Source organism: Microcebus murinus, chromosome 11 (genome assembly GCF_040939455.1).
Source record: "Microcebus murinus isolate Inina chromosome 11, M.murinus_Inina_mat1.0, whole genome shotgun sequence".
In the NCBI taxonomy this organism is placed as follows: Eukaryota; Metazoa; Chordata; class Mammalia; order Primates; family Cheirogaleidae; genus Microcebus; species Microcebus murinus.
Window position 1 is genome coordinate 57,541,291 of NC_134114.1, and position 18,301 is coordinate 57,559,591.

Below are 18,301 nucleotides of genomic sequence, written 5' to 3' on the forward strand. Positions count from 1 at the left end.
AGTAAAACTTTATTAAATGAAGAAATAAATGAGTGAATGAATAAGCAAATGATTGAGTGAATCCACCACAGTAGGGCTCTACCTTCTTATGATTGCTGTTTCAGCACTCTCCTCAGCACTCATGAACTCATTCTAGCTGGTAATGAAAAGTTCTCTGGTTGGGCACATTGAATTTACAGTCAATAGTTAACTCTAAATTGAATTTATAATTGAATTTTATAATGCTACTACAATCATGAGCATTCAAAATGCTGACTTCCCAGATGTGTGTCATAACCTCAATTTTTAATTTCATCCTATTTCTGTTAAGTGACATGGAAGAAGAAATAATATGAATTGAAAATTCTGTGAAATAACTTTAATTAGGTATGTAAAAGAGCTTGAAAAAACAGTTTAAAGGAAGATTCAGTTCAGGACCAAGCTAGAGCATTAATTCCTAATTAAGTTCAATAGTTTAATACCAAAGCAAGTAAGTGAGAGCAGAGTTGCTAGGGAAATGGACAAACTACTTTTCCAACTGCTTCCCAACCCTTTTCACCTATGGCAGGTGTAGAAAATAATATTTATAGTGGGGTGAATGGATGAAGCTGCTTGCTATTGCAGGCTAGTGGCCCAGGGGCTTGGCTGCCCCAGACTCCACCTGGCTGTGATGAGAGTTAAGGACATAAGGATCTCAGGACATCCATAACCCCTCTGCAGTAGATTTCTGGGGAGACTGTGAAGTTTCACCCAGGGGAGCAGAATGTACCCGCAAGGACTTATGGTCCTGGTCCTTAGTCAGCCTAACAAACCAAGAAGGCCCATAAGCAAGAACAGTATGTGCTATTTAAGTTTCAGAGCTAGGATTGTTTAGGCCAGTGATTTCAACTCTGTATACATGTTGGGGTCACCTGTAAGCTTTGAAAACATGAAAATGTAGCAATGCCCAGAGTCTACCCTGGTACAATTCAATCAGAATCTCTGTGGAAAGGGTTATGGGTGATATTAGTATTTTTTAAAAGTTCCCCACAGGTGCTTTTAAGTGTTCCAGAGTTAAGAACCACTGATACAATCAGTGACTGATGATTAAAAAAAGAAAAAAAAAGAATCAGTAAGGGACCTAAATTCTGTGCATTTTTTAAAAAAGTGCCTTAATTTAATACTTATGCTTAGTGGTTTTAATTTAGAGAGTTTTTTGTTCTTATTGTTGTAGAAAGATATAGATCAATAGTTTGGATTTATCTCAAATGGTAACTATATTCTTGGAGGAAATAGCCCTTGGAGTTTGAATCTTGAACTTCATGTTTGTGAAGTGTTGGCAGACATGACTGCTGAATGGATCAGGAATGGTCATGGGGAGGTTTTTAAACTAAGGCTTGAGGAGTAGATAGAATTGAAATGTGCAGAAGAGGTGGAGTGTGGTGGAGGCTAAGAATTCTAAGTGGAGGAACAGCATCAGCATAGGTGAGGAGGAGGTAGAAGAACATTCCAGAGAAGAAGAGTGCTGCAGAGTCTGAGACAGGGGCCCAATGGCAACTGAAGGGGCTGCCAAAGCCAGCCATGGCAGAGAGGCTATGAGAGCAGTTCCAGGAGACAGGCTTTCCAACACCTGTGGCAATTGAAAATGACCATGACCAGCCTCCTTTGATCTCTAGTCCAAGGACTGCATGGAAGGCCTGATTACAAATAACATTTGTTGGGTACTAACTACATGCCAGACACTTTTCCTAGGCATTTCATATGAATTAATCAATCCTCACAGCCACTCCATGGGATAGTTTCTATTGTTATTCTTGTTTTATAGATGAGGAAAGCAAAGTGCAGTAGGCTGACATCCTTTGTGATCTCTGTATGTTCAATGACCTTTTCCCTTTTATTCATGAATCAGAGTTCCCACGACACATGTACCAGACGATGAATTATATAGTTACAACAGAAATTTACCTTGCAGGGGTAGTGAGGAGGTAGATATGGAAATTATGTCAGATAGGATCAGAGAGCCAAGGATTTTGACATTTTTTTTTCCCTCCTGTAGGTATAAGGAATTTACTGAGATTTTAAAGTAGGGAGTGGCATGCTGAAATGTTTAGTAAAGCTAGCCTGGAAAGATGAGCAGGATGGGTTGAAGATGGGGAAGGGAAGAGGTGATTGTGGTACCAGCTGGCCAGGTAGGAGGCTAATGGCAGTGATCCAGGAGGGAGGTGATGGCAAGCGAGGTGAGGTGGTGATAATGGGAACAGAGAGCACTCTGGTGACTAGAGTGAGCATGAGTGACTGGTGAGCCTGAGGGGAGCAGGAAGGCAATCCTGATGAGGGAAAGTAATGAATTTCACTTTAGCTTTTTTGAGTTTGTGGGATATTGAGTCATTCCAGAGGGATGTGTCACCGTATTTGGCACCCTGACTTCAATTTTTAAACTTTATGTGATATGTATTTGATGTGGGTGGAAATGTTGATGTCTATTTTTAATTTCACATTAATCTTTTACCTGGTAAAAACATATTTACTTATTATTCTAATAATTAATTAATAATATTATGTCATTATAACATATGATTATTAATATTATTATTTACTGTAGGTTATCAGACCAGGATGAAGAGGACAAGACCAAGCAGGAGTGTATCATATCTGACCCCTCCTTTTCCATGGTGACAGTTCAACGGGAAGACAGTGGAATAACCTGGGAGACCAATTCAAATCGATCTTCTACTCCTTGGGCCTCAGAAGAAAGTCAGACTTCTGGTGTGTGTAGTCTGGAAGGGTCGACTGTGAATTCTCCTCCAGGAAATGTTTCCTTTGTTGTGGATGAAGTTAAAAAGGCTCGGAAAAGAACTCACAAGGCAAAGCGTGGCTCACCATCATTGCGTCGGAAAGCCAACAAAAAAAGAAATTCTTTGGAATCCCAAGATGTTCCAGCAAACAAAAAAGACAATCCCTTAATTTCAGAAAGCATCGAGAAAGAGAAGTCATACACTGGCATTTATGATAAAACAAGAAAAAAGAAGACCGCTTCAAATACACCTCCTATTACTGGGGCAATATACAAAGAACACAAGCCATTAGTGTTAAGGCCAGTCTACATAGGAACAGTACAATATAAAATTAAGATGTTTAATTCAGTTAAAGAAGAATTAATCCCTCTACAATTTTATGGAACATTGCCAAAGGGTTACGTAATTAAAGAAATACATTATAGAAAAGGGAAAGATGCATCTATTAGCTTAGAGCCAGATTTGGGCAATTATGATTCTAACACAGTTTCCAAAACAGGCAAATCAGTAGCCCGAAGCATAGAAGATGAAAAAGTAAAAGAGCTTGCCCCACCCTGGAGAAGTACACTCTTCAAAGGATCAAAGTCCCTGACCTCATTATTCAGTCATGAAGATCAAAACAAAACTGACGTTGATTCCTCCTTAAATGCCACGTCTGCATCAGAGCACACAGTTTCCTCTTATTCAAGTAATGACACAGAAGAACAAGAAACACAGCCCAGGCCTCCACAGTCAGTACCACAACAGCCAGACAATGAAGCAAAAACCCATGAAATGGAGCCTTCCCCTCTGTCACCTGATACATCTGCTACTGTGTTCTCGGAAACAGCAAAGGAAGAATTTGAACTTGCTTCCCACACAGCCGTAACTCCAGAGAACGACTCTTCAGTCTCACCATCTTTAGCTGATGAGGTACAGAAGGAAGATATGTATTCTGCTGACCGTTCCATTTCACTGGAGGCAGAGAAGGATTTTCTGGAGAGAGGTTCACCAGGTCTGGCAGCATCTACTCAGGAAGCTTTTGGCCCAGACAACGAACAGCTAGACCTGACTTCGCTAGAAAGGGCAGAACCAGTCTCTGAACAACTGACCCCTCCTCATCCTAATGTCAAAGGAGAGAAGGACGAAAATGTGCTTGAGCCATCCATGTCTCTTTCGGAATCTCTAGTGTTAGAAGAACCAGAGAAAGAAGACATAGAAACTTCCCTACCAATAGCTGCCACTCCTGAGCCTGAAGATTCTAATATAACGGAAGAAGAGATCATAGAACTTGAATACCCAGAAAGTCCATTAGTTTCTGAGAAGCCCTTCCTACCACGTTTGTCTCCTGAAGTGGAGCACAAAGAAGAGGAACCTGTTCTGCCACTACCGACAACATCAACTCCTGCACGTGGCACTTTATCTGAGGAAGAAAGAGAGGAAAATGAATCTGTTTCTACTGATTCTGCTTTTGTGTCAGAGTATTCAGTACCACAGGATTTGAACTATGAACTAGAGGAACGAGAAGTTGAGCCAGTTTCTCCATCCAGTGTAAAAACTATAGCTGAAGATATAGTTTTATCAGAAGAGGAGAATGAGAAATGTGAGCCCCGTTCTCCAGCTGTGGCCTCTGCATCTGAGCATTCTCTCTGGCCATCCACAACTGAGAAGCCTTTGGAACACCAGTCTCCACTGTTTTCCACAGTTACACCAGAGCACGTGGTCCTGTCAGGAGACGAGGACTCAGAAAGTGGGCGTTACACGCCAGAGTCCACATCTACTTCTGAATATACAGTCACCTCCCATGCAGCAAAAGAGTTGCTGAAGGAAACAATTGACCATAAGACCCCACTAAAATCAAAAGGTGTTTCTGAGCATATGATTCTCTCAGAAGAGAAAGAAGACACTGGATCATATTCCCCAGCTGTGGCTTCTGAATCTGAACGCTCTGTTTCACCATCCACAGCTGAGGAGACTTTGGAAAGCCAGTCTCCACTGTTTTCCACAGTTACACCAGAACACGTGGTCCTGTCAGGTGATGAGTCCTCAGAAAGTGGGCGTTACACACCAGAGTCCACATCTGCTTCTGAATATTCAGTCCCATCACACGCAGCAAAAGAGTTGTTGAAGGAAACAATTGACCATAAAACCCCGCTAAAATCAAAAGGTGTTTCTGAGCACATGGTATTGTCAGAAGAAGAGAAGAAAGACATTGGGCCATATTCCCCAGCTGTGGCCTCTGCATCTGAACACTCTTTCCCACCACACACAACTGAGATAACTTCTGAATGCCAGGCCCCACCACTCTCCACCACCCCATCTGAACATGTGCTATCAGAAGAAGAGATAGTGGAAATGGAACGGTGTACACCCTCTTCCACGTCTGCTTCTGAATTCTCAGTACCACCGTTTGCAACACCAGAGTCTCAGGAGGAAGAAATTGTCCACAATTTCCCTCTAAATGTAAAAGGTGCCTTATCACCCATGAATTTATCAGAAGAAGATCAAGAAGACATTGGACCTTTTTCTCCAGATTCTGCATTTGTGTCAGAATTCTCATTTCCATCCTATGAAACTCAGGAAACAGAGAAAAGAGAATTTGAGCGTGATTCTCCAATATGTTTAACATCACCATCTGAACACACTATCTTGTCAGATGAAGATACTGAAGAAACTGGACTTTTTTCTCCAGACTCAGCATCACAAGTTTCAATCCCACCATTTAAAGTCCCAGAAACAGAGAAAAATGAAACTGAGCTGGATTCATTATTAACTGAAGCATCTGCTTCAGAATATTCCTGCTTTTCAGAAACAGACGAGGAACAAATTGGATCAACAGCTGCTACACCTGTACCTGAGCATTTCAGTTCATCACAGAATCAAAATGCTGAACCTTTCCCTTTGATATCTGCACTAGAAGACTTGAGTCTGCCACCTTCAGGAAATAAACCAGAGAAAGCGGAAAATGAGCCAGATGTTCAAACAACTTCAACATCTGTATCTGAATATCTCATTTTGACACACAAGCAGAAAACTCAAGCATCTTTGGAGCCTCAGTCTGAAGACTTGATTCCACCATATTTAAACAGTGAATCGGAGAAGGGAGAAACGAAGACTAGTCCATCGGTAGCTGCAACATCTGCTTCTTTACTTGCACAGTCATCCATGGCCAAGGAAGAAACCAAACCTGTTTTGCCTGCATCTCAGTATTCAGTTTCACCTGATTCACTCCATACAATTAAGAAAGAACAGGAACCTAAATCATCACTTACTCTAAAAGCTGCAGATGAACAGATGGCTTTGTCAAAAGTCAGGAAGGAAGAAATTGTGCCCGATTCTCAAGAAGCTACAGCACATGCATCACCGGATCAAAAAATGAAGCCTCAGCCTCCAAATGTTCCAGGGTCTGGGATGGAATATTCAGTTTTGCCTGAATTGGTAGATGAGCCAAAGAAGGATGTCAAACCCAATTTAGCTCCAAATGTGACTTCTAAACAAGAACAGAGAATCTTGTCCAAGAATGAACCCGAAGTAATAAAACCATATTCACCTCTAAAGGAAACATCTTTATCTGCACCTGAGGTTTTATCAGTAGTGAAAACGGAAGTGAAACATGATTCTAAAATAATGACAACACCTAGAGTGCTTCATTCAGCTTCATCAGGAGTGGCAGAGGAAGTCGAACATGGTCCACCTGCACCAGCATTTTCAGCTTTGTCAGAAGAAGTAAACAGAGAAACTGAACCCAGTCCCTCAACAACCACAACATCTATAACTAAGCTGGATTCAAATTTAACCCAATTGGTAAAAGAAAGAATCCCAACAGATTCATCTCTTGCCACCCCTCTAGATCGTCCAGTCTTAACAAAAGTAGGAAAGGGTGAATTAGGAAGTGGTTTGCTACCACTGAAAACATCTACAGATGAGCATTCTGTTCTTAAAGAAGGAGAAAAGGTAGAAATTAAAGATACTTCTCCCATTGAAATTTCTTCATCCAAACCTTTAGTTTGGTCAGAAGCAGAAAAGGAGGTTAAACTTGATTCACCTCTAAGTGTCTCCTCTCTATCAGAGCATTCTATTTTGTCAAAGGTAGAAACCGAAGAAGTTAAGCCTGCATTGCCAATAACCAAAGCATCATCTCAGCATTCAGATGTATCTGAGCAAGCAAAGGTAGAAGACAAACCAAGTCTTCCATTTTCTACAGTCCTTGACTCTGAATATTTGATTTTATCACAGAAAAATAATTTATTGTCTGCCTCAGAGGTGTCAGGGCCTGAACATGTGCTTTCACTCAACCTAAGTGGTGAGATAAAGAAAGAAGAAACTAAATTTCGTTTATCACAAAATGTGTCTCCTGCACCCAAAGATATACTTCCAAAAAGCAAAGATGAGGAAATAGCAAGTTCTTCTGATTTTGAAAATTTAGTGTCAGGAGATTTAGCCCCGACATTATTGACCCTCAGTGATGATAAGAACAAATGGGCAATGGAGGCATCTCCTACAGCTCAGGGAGATTTCTTGTCAGATAAACGAGATCTTGGTCTGACAAAGCTCTCTTTGGAGCCTGAGAAGAAAGACGAGCTACACCAACCATCAGAATTACCAAAGGCTGAATCAGAATTCACTAATGGTTTAGGTAGACAAAGTGGATCCATAGGTACCAAACAAGTAAAATCTCCCATAATTGAAACAGGGGATTCTGTTTTAGAAAAGGACCTAGCTGAGCTTAGGAGTAGAGAAGGAAAAGAAGAAAACAGGAAACTTCATGTACCTACCACAGTGCCTGCAATTTCAGAGATTTCATCCTGCCTTGGGGAGGAACCTCAGAATGAAGAAATTAAACCTTTCTCTCCAAAGGTGGTTAGCCTAGGGTCAAAAGAAACACCTACCTCTCTAGTAGAAAGAGATAACCCAGAAGAACTTCAGCCATACAATTGTTCTTTAAAAGAAGTATCAGAAGAGTTGAACTATTCAACTGACTTTAAAAAAGGGGAAAGTCAAGAAATAGGCCCATTACCACCAACAAGAAAGGTGAAGACACAAGTGATGCAAGATATTGTAACTAAACTAAATGAAGAAACAAGCCACCCAAATTCAGCCTGCATATTCCAAAGTATAACAGAACCATCAAAGATCACTTCTTCTGACCTCCTTGAGGAACAGAAGACTGAAAAAGGACTTCATTCAGATCAAGCTGTTAAATTACCTGACATAAGCACCTCTTTTGTAGATAAACAAGATCTGGGTATTAAACAAGTTTTGTTTATGAAAGAGAATGTACCTTTGGAGCAATCAAAACCATTTATGACAACCAAGACTGTAGATGTTAAAGAAACAAAAATGAAAGAGTCTTTTATTACTCTAAAGGATGAAAACTGGATGTTGGAAAAGCCAGAAAATTTGGCCAGTCAACATGAAGAAAGAATACTAGGAACTATGGAGTCAGATTCCTCTCGTGACGATGATCTAATGACAGGGCAGCTTAAGGCTGCTGTGATGGATAAGGATCATGACTATGAAATCAGAAAGCACCCTCTGCCACATTCTGCTGAAGAACCTCATTTGCCATTGCAAGGACCAGGACATGCTCTTGATACTTCCGGTGGTAATGTAGAGCCCTTATTAAGTAAAACCTCTTCTTTTGAAGAAGCAAAGATGGCTCAAGAACCAACATCTTTAGTTCTAGCTGGAAAGGTAGAGAAAAACATAGAAGAGGAGAAGCAGATCCATTCTTTCATGGGGAATGAAAGTATGATATTGGAGAAATCAAACACAGAGTTTTCCAGGCCTTGCAAAGAAGAAAGCCAGGAAGAAATCAAACTACCTCCTGAAAGAATCCTCCAGAAACCAGTGTCTGGCCCATCAGTGGAGCAGGTGAAGTCAGAAACTATGCCCTCTCCTGTTAAAACAGCTCATTTCTTGGCAGAAATTGTAGAACCTTCACTGGGCAATGAAGAAGCAGCACACTGGAGCACATCTCCTTTACCTGGAGAAAAGCCATTAGAAGAATCAAAAATGGTTCCATCAAAGGTTGTAGATGATGCCAGTGAGGGAGGGAAACCAGCAGCTGAAGTGAAAATGCCCACACAAAGGGAACCCCTCCCCTCAATTCTAGCAGGTCAAGAAGCTCACCCCCCAGAGTCACCTGAGGAGACACAGAAGCTGCCTGAGCAGCCCAAGGTGGTTAAGCCAGCCCTTCTTGAGGAAAAGGGAAAGAAAGGAATTTCATCTTTCAGATCATGGATGTCCAGTTTGTTTTTTGGATCAAGCACACCAGATAACAAAACTGCTGAAAGAGAAGATTTAGAAACTCAGCCGAGTTCACCTGTAGAAAAAGCAGTGACTGTGATAGAGCCTAAAGGCACAATTCCCACTGATTTTAATGCAACTGAGAAACCAGCTGATCCTTCATTACCAGGGTTAAAACTTAAAACTACTGAGGAATCCAGAGGTACTTTAGTTAAATCTAGTGAAAGTCAAGACTTTAAAGCACAGCCCACATTGTTATCAAATGTAGAAGTTTTACAACAGCCGAAATCTGATTCTGAAGTGTCTAGTGAAGATTATGGGAAGAAAGAAATCCCAGACTATTCACAGAAAATGAACATAAAATCAATAGTTACTTCTGCTGATGGTGAGGAACATCTTGGAGCTCAACCTTTTTCACCCGCTGGTGAGAACTTGGTTGTGGAAGAAGCCAAAAATGTTGCTCCTCTTAAGGCTACAGAAAGTAAAAAAGTCCAGAAGCCAGCAATCGCTCCTCCATCTACATGGAATATTTCTATTCTTCAGGAAGAGCCAAGAAGTGATCAAAAAGAAAAATCACTCCTTTCATTTGATGTAGTGGATAAGGTGCCACAACAGCCTGAACCAGCTTCATCTGTCTTCACAAGTAAAAATATCACCAAGGAATCAGAGAAACCAGAGTCAATAATTTTGCCAGTAAAAGAATCAAAAGGCAGTTTAATTGATCTTGGTGAAGACAGACTAAAGAAAGAAATGCCAAAACCTATTTCCTCAAAAATTTCTGAAGAGGAAATAAAACTCAGGTCTGTTAGCCCAGGTGAGGAGAAAGATAACTTGGAAACCAGATTGAATATCTTGGCAGAAAAGAAGGTGCTGGAAGAAAAACAAGACACTGTGTCCCCATTAGAGCGTAGAGATAATAATGAGGTAGGGAAGGCACAAATTACACCAACTGAATTGGAAGAATCAAAAGCTGCTGCTATGCTGCAGCAAGTCTGTCAAAATGAAGACCACAGAGAAAGATCCAAAATCATTGTCAGTTCTGAAGAGGAGAAAGGAGAAGAAAAACAAAAGCAGGCACGGGTGTTTTCAGAAGAAGAGAAGAAGCAGGAACATCAGCCTTATTCTGTGAATGTATCCAGGTCTACGCCTAAAGAATTAGATGTTTCTTTAGATCATTCTTTGGGTGAAACTCAACCATTTTCATTAGCTACATTAGTTATTGAAAAATCAGAAACCAATCTCTCAAAGGCTCATCCAGAGATCAGAGAAACAAAGACAGTAGCAACCCAACCATATCCGTTAGGAGAAAATAAAGTTTTGGTGGAAAAAACCAAGACTTTCCTTCCAGCGGATCTTTCTTGTCATGATGAAATAGATAACCGCTCTTTATCTCAGGAAGGAAACCTGGTATTAGAAAAATCACACAGGGATATGCTAGGTCCCAGTGAAGAAAGGGGACAGTTCAAAGCATCAGAGCTATCCAAAGGTGGTTTAATAGATATCACAAAACAAAGCGTGAAGCAAGGATCTCCATCTAAAGAATCAGAAAGGAGTTTAGATCGTCCTTTTGATGAAACAAAGAACTTAGAAACACCACCATATTTGCTGTCATCTGTAAAACCACAAACTATTGCTTCAGGAGCTTCTCCAGAAATTAATACAGCCAAGAAACAAGAAATACCATGGTCAGAACCGACTCCAGATAGGCATACAGTTCATACTATTCAAACATCTAAAGATCACACATCTGATATGCCTAAACAATCTGTTCCTGTTTCAAAGCAGCACTTGGAGGCTGGGAAAGATACCCACGTAAATGAACCACTCTCTTCTGCAAGAAGCAACTATGCTGAATTTATAACTAATGCATCAGCAATCCATGCTGATAAAATGGTTTCTACTCAAGAAATGTCCAAGGAGCCTGAAGAAACATATACAAAAGATGAAGAATTTACAGTCACTAGTAAGCCAGCTGGACTTTCAGAAGATCAGAAGAGTGCCTTTAGTATCATTTCTGAAGGCTGTGAGATATTAAATATTCATGCTCCTGCTTTTATTTTTTCAGCTGATCAGGAAGAAAGTGAACAAATGCAAGATAAGTTAGAATATTTGGAAGAGAAGGCTTCATTTAAAACTTTATCACTCCATGATGATAGAGAGGCAGTTGCTTGCCACAAAATATTAAAGAGCAAGTTAGAAGATTCTGATGAAAAAGTTGTGTCATTGAAAGAAAATAAAGAAGAAGAAACTCATAAGACAAAAGAAGAGATAGCCACAGATTCCCAAACTGGTAATTTAGCTTTTATTCAGCCCACAATTCCCAGTGAAGAGGATTATTTTGAAAAATATACTTTGATTGATTATAACATCTCCCCAGACCCAGAAAAACAGAAAGCACCACAGAAATTAAGTGGTGAAGAGAAACTCTCAAAGGAAGTTATAAAAGAGACTATCTCTTTCCCAGAAAGTTTGGAAGAACACACCCTAGAACATGAATATGATTTGGTGAAATTAGATGAAAGTTTTTATGGACCAGAAAAGGACCACAGCAAAGAATCTTATCCAGAGACCCAAAAGTCTTTGGTTATCCAAAAATCAGCTGACAGAAATGTTTCAAAGGGCATAAATAGAGATGTGGACTCAAAGTCACCTGGGATGCCTTTATTTGGGGCAGAGGAAGGAGTTTTATCACAAACCCAAATATTTCCTACTACTGCTAAAGCCATTAATCCAGAACTTCTGGAGGAGCCACCTGCACTTGCATTTCTATATAAGGATCTGTATGAAGAAGCAGTTGGAGAGAAAAAGAAGGTAGGGGAGACAGCTTCTGAAGGTGACAGTGTGAATTCTGAGGCATCATTTCCAAGCAGACATTCTGACACTGAAGATGGAGCAGGAATATATTTTGAGAAGTACATACTCAAAGATGACATTCTTCATGACACATCTGTAACTCAAAAGGACCAGGGCCAAGGTCTGGAAGAAAGAGTTGGTAAGGATGATTCATATCAACCAATAGCTGCAGAAGGAGAAATTTGGAAGAGGCTTGGAACTACTTTGGGGGAGAAGAGTCTGGAAGATGAACAGCAAGCAATGTACAGTGAAGGAGAATCAGTAGGCCATGTGGAGACCCCCAGTAATGTGGCGATGCAGAGGAAAGTTCCCATCACTGAGGAAGTCAGAGTGGTTACCCAGAAGATAAGTTATGCGGTTCCATTTGAAGACACCCATCATGTTCTGGAGCCCATAGATGAAGCAAGCAGTCAGGGTAACCAAGCTGGAAATGCAAGTCCAGAGGTCAATTTGAATGTCCCAGTACAAGTGTCCTTCCCAGAGGAAGAATTTGCATCTGGTGCAACTTATGTTCAAGAAACACCACAAGAAGAACCTAAAATCCTGGTCCCACTTGAGCCAAGTGAAGAGAGGCTCCGCAATAGCCCTGTTCAGGATGAGTATGAATTTGCCGAATCTCCAAATTATGGAGTGGTTACTCAAGACATTTTGCCAGAAGAACTATATTCAGAATCCACACCTGAAGATGTGTCATCTCAAAGAAAGGAATCCTTTGGACACATCAGTGAAAATGAATTTGTGAGTGAGGCGGAACAAAGTCTGTCTGCTGAACAGAGAGAGTTGGGCAGAGAGAGGAAAGAACGTGATCACTTACCATCAGAGTTAGTAACTGAAAAGGCACAAACGGAACTGAAAAAGTCCCAGATCGACACATATTGCTACACCTGCAAAAGCCCAATTTCTGCTACTGACAAGGCATTTGGCACCCACAAAGACCATGAGATTTCAACACTTGACACAGCTATAAGTGCTGTGAAGGTAAATAGATTTAAAAACATACAAATAATAATACATGTACATTTAGTTTGTTTTCATGTTTTCTGAATTTTAAAAATGACCAATATTTGATACATTCATCTTTAAGCAGAACAGTTAGTCTAAAAGAAAACTGAGAATACTTCTCCAAGAATTTAGTTAAGATCAATTTGACAAACTCCTTGAGTACAGCTGGCCCTCAGTATCTGCGAGTTCTACATTCTTGGAACCAACTTACTACAGATAGAAATATTTTGGGAAAATACCCATAAAAATTATAATACAGCAATAAAAATACAAATAAAAGTACAATACAACACTATTTACATTATACTAGGTATCATAAGTAATCTAGAGATGATTTAAAGTATAGAGGAGGATTTGCGTAGGTTATATGCATATACTATATCATTTTATGTCAGTGGCTTAAGCATCCATGGATTTTGGTATCTGCCGGGAGTCCTGGAACCAATCTCCTGCAGATACTGAGGATGACTGTATAGACTATGTGCCAGGCATTTTGCTAGGTTCTGGGGATACCAAGATAAATAACACAGGGTTGCTGCCTGTGACGAGCTTGTCATCTTATGACAATAGCTCTTAACATTATAAAAAAATGCCAAATAATTTGAAATAAATAAAAATATCTTTGAGCATAAAGCACAATTTATTTTCTATTTACGATATCATCCTTTAAAAATACACATTTACATTGCATTGAGAAATTTTATTAGAAGTTATGTATAAATACTTAAGACATTAAGACATTTTATATTCTGATTTTCTGTATATTTCCTTTTTATTTATAAAATTTATGTTAGAAATAGGAAATGTTTGCATACTTTCTGACTATGTCTATAGGACTCCAATGTTCCAGATAAAAAGTTAGTCACAACATTATACTTAAACATAAGCAATTATGAATACTCTACTTCCCCAGAGGTACTATTGGAAATCAGCATTTGGACTTTGAGATTCACCTCTACCTTTCAATAGCCTTCTAACTGTTCTCCCCATTCTTATCTCCTCTATTCATTCTCCATAGAGCAGCTGGAATTATCTTTTTTAAAAATAATTTTTATTTCCAGATAGTAGAAAGTCCAAGTGTTCTTGTTGCATGAATGAATTGTATAACGCTGGAATCAGTTCTTTCAGTGTGCCTGTCACCAGAATAGTGTGCACTGTACCTGATAAGTAAGCTTTTATTCCTCATCCCACTCTGTCCCTCTCCCCTTCTTAGTTTCCAGTGTCCTTTATACCACTTTATGAGTATGTGTAATCATCGTTTAGCTCCCACTTATTAGTGAGAAAATGTGGTGTTTCTTTTTCCATTTCTATTTCTAAGATACTTCACTTAGGATAATAGTCTCCAGTTCCTCCCATGTTGCTGCAAATGACTTTATTTCATTGCTTTTTGTGGCTAAGTAGTACTCCATGATGTGTTTACGTGTGTGTGTGTGTGTGTGTGTATATAATCACATTTTCTTTATCCACTCATGAATTGGAGGACACTTGGGTTGATTCCACATCTTTGCAATTGTGAATTGTGTGGTGACAAACATTCGAGTGCAGGTGTCTTTTTGATAAAATGACTTCTTTGGGTAGGTACCCAGCAGTAGGATTGCTGGATCAAATGATAGGTCTACCATTATTTCTTTGAGAAATCTCTTTAACTGTTTTGCATAGAGGTTGTACTAATTTGCAGTACACCACCAACAATGTATAAGCATTCCTATCTCTCTGCATCCATACTAGCATCTATTGTTTTTTTGACTTTTTAATAATGGCAATTCTGACGGGTGTAAGGTGGTATCTCATTATAGTTTTAATTTGCATTTTTCTGATAATTAGTGATGTTGAGCATTTTTTCATATGGTTATTGGCTATTTGTCTACCTTCTTTCAAAAAACTTCCATTCATGTCTTTTGCCTATGACCTTGAAATAACTTTTCTGATGAGGTTATTTGTTTTTTTCCCTGCTGATTTGTTTGAGTTCTTTGTAGATCCTAGATATCAGTCCTTTGTCTGTGTATAGTTTGTGAATATTTTCTACTATTCTGTAGGTTGTCTTTTCACTCTGTTGATTATTTCCTTTGCTGTGCAGAAACTTTTCATTTGATTAAATCTCATTTATTTATTTTTGTTGTTGCTATATTTGTCTTTGGGATCTTAGTCATAAATGTATAAAAAAGTTTTTTCCTACATTTTTCTTCTAGAATTTTTATGGTTTCATACCTTACATTTAAGTCTTTAATCCATCTCAGATTAGTTTTTGTATATGGTGAGGGTAGTGATCCTGTTTCATTCTTCTCCATGTGGCTATCCAATTTTCCCAGCACCATTTATTGAATAGGGCTTCCTTTCCCCACTGTATGTTATTGTCTGCTCTGTTGAAGATCAGTTGATTGTAGGTAGATAGTTTTCTATCTGGGCTCTCTGTTCTGTTCCATTTGTCTATATCTCTATTTTTGTACCAGTGTTATGCTGTTTTGGTTACTATAGCCTTATAGTATAATTTGATATCAGGTAATGTGATGCCTCCAGATTTGTTCTTTTACTTAAGATTCCTTTGGCTATTTGGGCTCTTTTTGGTTCCAAATGAAGCTGATGATTATTTTTCTAGATCTGAGAAGTATGACACTGGTAATTTGACAGAGATTGTGTTGAATCTGTAAATCACTTTGGGTAGTATGGATATTTTAATGATATTGATTCTACCAATCCATGAGCAGGGGATGCTTTTCAATTTGTTGTGTCATCTGTGGTTTCTTTCATTAGTGTTCTTCAGTAAATTTTTTATTAATTTCCTGAATTATTTTTCTGGTTTCTTTCAGTTGGTTTTACATTTTCTCTTGGAGCTCATTGAACTTCCTTACAATCCACATTTAGAATCCTTTATCTGTCGTTTGAATATTTTCATTTTGGTTGGGATCCATTGCTAGAGAGATGGTATGCTCCTTTGGGGCAGGGGGTCCTTTTGCTCTGATTTTCCATATTCCTGGAGTTCTTGAACTGATTCCTTTCATCTAGAGCTGTTTCATCTTGTTTTTGAATTTTCTTTTGTTTAGATGGGACTTTTTTGCCCCCTGACTCTTAAGGGTATATCTGTAGCATATGTTGGGTAAGGCCCTTTGGCTTTGCTTGCAGGTACTTTGATGGGGTCAAGGTTCTGGATGGATACCTTAGTTACAGATATCCTTAATGTGGTGGTTTTCTCAAGTGCTAGTTATGTGTAGGCTGTAGTGAATGGTGTACCATGTGCATGGGCAGATTCCCTGTCTCTTGTTGACAAGGGGAGATGGAGGTCTTTGAAATCCGCTCTCTTTCCTCAGCTTTGTGGTATTCTTAACAGAATGAATTATATTGGGATACCCAGTTTATTTATTTATTTTTAAGGCAAGCATGATAATGAGATTGTCTGCAGTCTGCCAGAGGTGTGAGGGGAAGAAAAACAAACACCCCCGTCTTCCCTTTTCATGGGGCTCCAAATTCCTCAGGGGTTGATATCTGTCAAAATCTTGCTCCTTCTTGTTCTGTTCCACAACTTCTACCCATGGAATCTCCAGTAGCTTCTGGCACTTTTCCCTCAGCATTACACCTAGACTAGGTTTTTTTTTTTCACCTAAAACTTTTCCTTCTTTCTGAGATGATCTGGCGACCAATGTCTCTAATCAGCCATCTTGCCTCCCTTCTGGAATTATCTTAAAATTAGCAAATAACAAGAATTGAGCCGTTACTTTGTGCCAGTCACCATGTTAAGTTCTTTATATACAGAATATCTTATATTAAATGCTTTTTAAAACAACCCTGACATTGTCATCAATTTGCAGATAATGAAATCAGCTCAGAGTGTTTAAGTGAGTTTAAGTGCTAGAAGGCTGAACTGGAATTGGTACCTAGGTCTGTCTGCTGCCAGAGCTCATGCTCTTGATTGTGTTTCCATATTGTTTGGCTCAGTGCCTTGCTAATGGTAGTGATTTTCAATATGATAATTCAATTAGGTCACTGTTAAATAATTGTCAGACTCATTTTGATTCAAGAGGATAACATATTAGAATCTTGGCATTTTTACCCTGCCAAATCAATCCTTCTCAATTTATCTGATATTGGTTCTGTTTCTCTGGGGTGAAATTTTATGGAAACTTGTTAAAGTTTGAGTCTAGAGAGTGGGGCAGCTTCTTTTGTGAAATCTCAGACATCAGATGCATTAGCTCCAGTGGAAGTGTGCCCCATTCTGTGGTGATACTTGGTTTTGTTAACTAACAACTACTGTCAGCAGAAAGAACACTGAATTTTTTGGCCTTCTTAATTATGTTTTACCTCCATGAGTTTTAGAAATTAAAAAATAATTGCCTAAATATTGTCAGTTTAAAACAAATTTCATAAGTAGGGAGATAAGATGTCTCCTACCTTAAAATCAGTCTGTCACCTGAGCCAGAGTACAGTGATGTGATCTTAGCTCACTGTGGCCTCAAACTCCTGGGCTTAAGTGATCCTCCTACCTCAGCCTTCCAAGTAGCTGAGACTACAGGTGCACACTACCACACCTGGATAACTTTTTTTTCATGTTTTTAGAGACAGGATTTTGCTGTGTTGCCTAGGCTGGTCTCAAACTCCTGGCCTCAAGGGATCCTCCCACCTCAGATTCCCCAGTTGCTATGATTACAGAAGTGAGCCACTGCAGTGGCCTTAAAATCATTTTAAAGTTTTTTATTCTTGATTTTCTCTAAACAGTATGAGAAGGAGAAAGTGGAAACTCAGTTGACTAAAGTGAAGGGATTTTGCTTCATTTCATTAAGTCAGCTGTGAAGATTAAGAGTTGGTTGGCAACTCTTAAAATAAAAATCAATTGAAAAAAGTTGTAAATTGAGAATTCTCTAACATCTTCTGGGGAGGCATTTGTGTCTGTTCAGGAGCTGATGGCTGCAATTATAGACTATCCAAGTCCTGTGTCTCCTCCCCAGTCTAACCCCATTGCGTTCTTATCTTTTGTCTGCTATTTTCTTCATTCACTCACTCCTTTCCTTCGTTCTCAATGTTTATTGATCTCCTGTGTCAGGAACTGTGTTAATCATTAGGAATAGGGGAAAAAGAAAGGAACATGGACTTGTAGATCCCCCATATTAGTACAAGGATGTGGGAGCAAAATGCTCTGAGAAATTCACCTTTGGGGAGTGAAATGGTGTGGTGGGAAGGGGAGTGTTAGGGAAAGTGTCTCTAAAAGGTGAAACTAGGGTGAGCCTTAAATGAGATAGAGTTCTTCTAGCAGTTTAGGGCAGGGACAACATTCTAGAGACAGGGCATACCATATGAAAAGGCACACAGGTGAGAAAGAGTCCAAGGAAAAGATGCAGCTTGTATAATTGGAGCCTGAGGGCTTTGGGAAGAGGTCAGGGCATAGAGAGAAGTAGAGGCCAGATCCTATGCAGGCTTCCGTCAGTGTAATATCTTCATTATTCTGTATATAGTCAATTAGGCAGCTGAAGCTCTCT

The 18,301-nt window shown here is 39.4% G+C and overlaps 1 protein-coding gene across 1 annotated transcript in view; it reads left to right on the forward strand.

Moving 5' to 3' along the window:
- CMYA5 (cardiomyopathy associated 5) overlaps positions 1–18,301 on the forward strand; it is an 88,144-nt gene that overhangs the window by 27,094 nt on the left and 42,749 nt on the right. Inside the window, exon 2 of the mRNA XM_012766785.2 lies at positions 2,561–12,812. Coding sequence (XP_012622239.2) covers positions 2,561–12,812 — 10,252 coding nt within the window. The remainder of the gene's footprint in view (positions 1–2,560; positions 12,813–18,301) is intronic.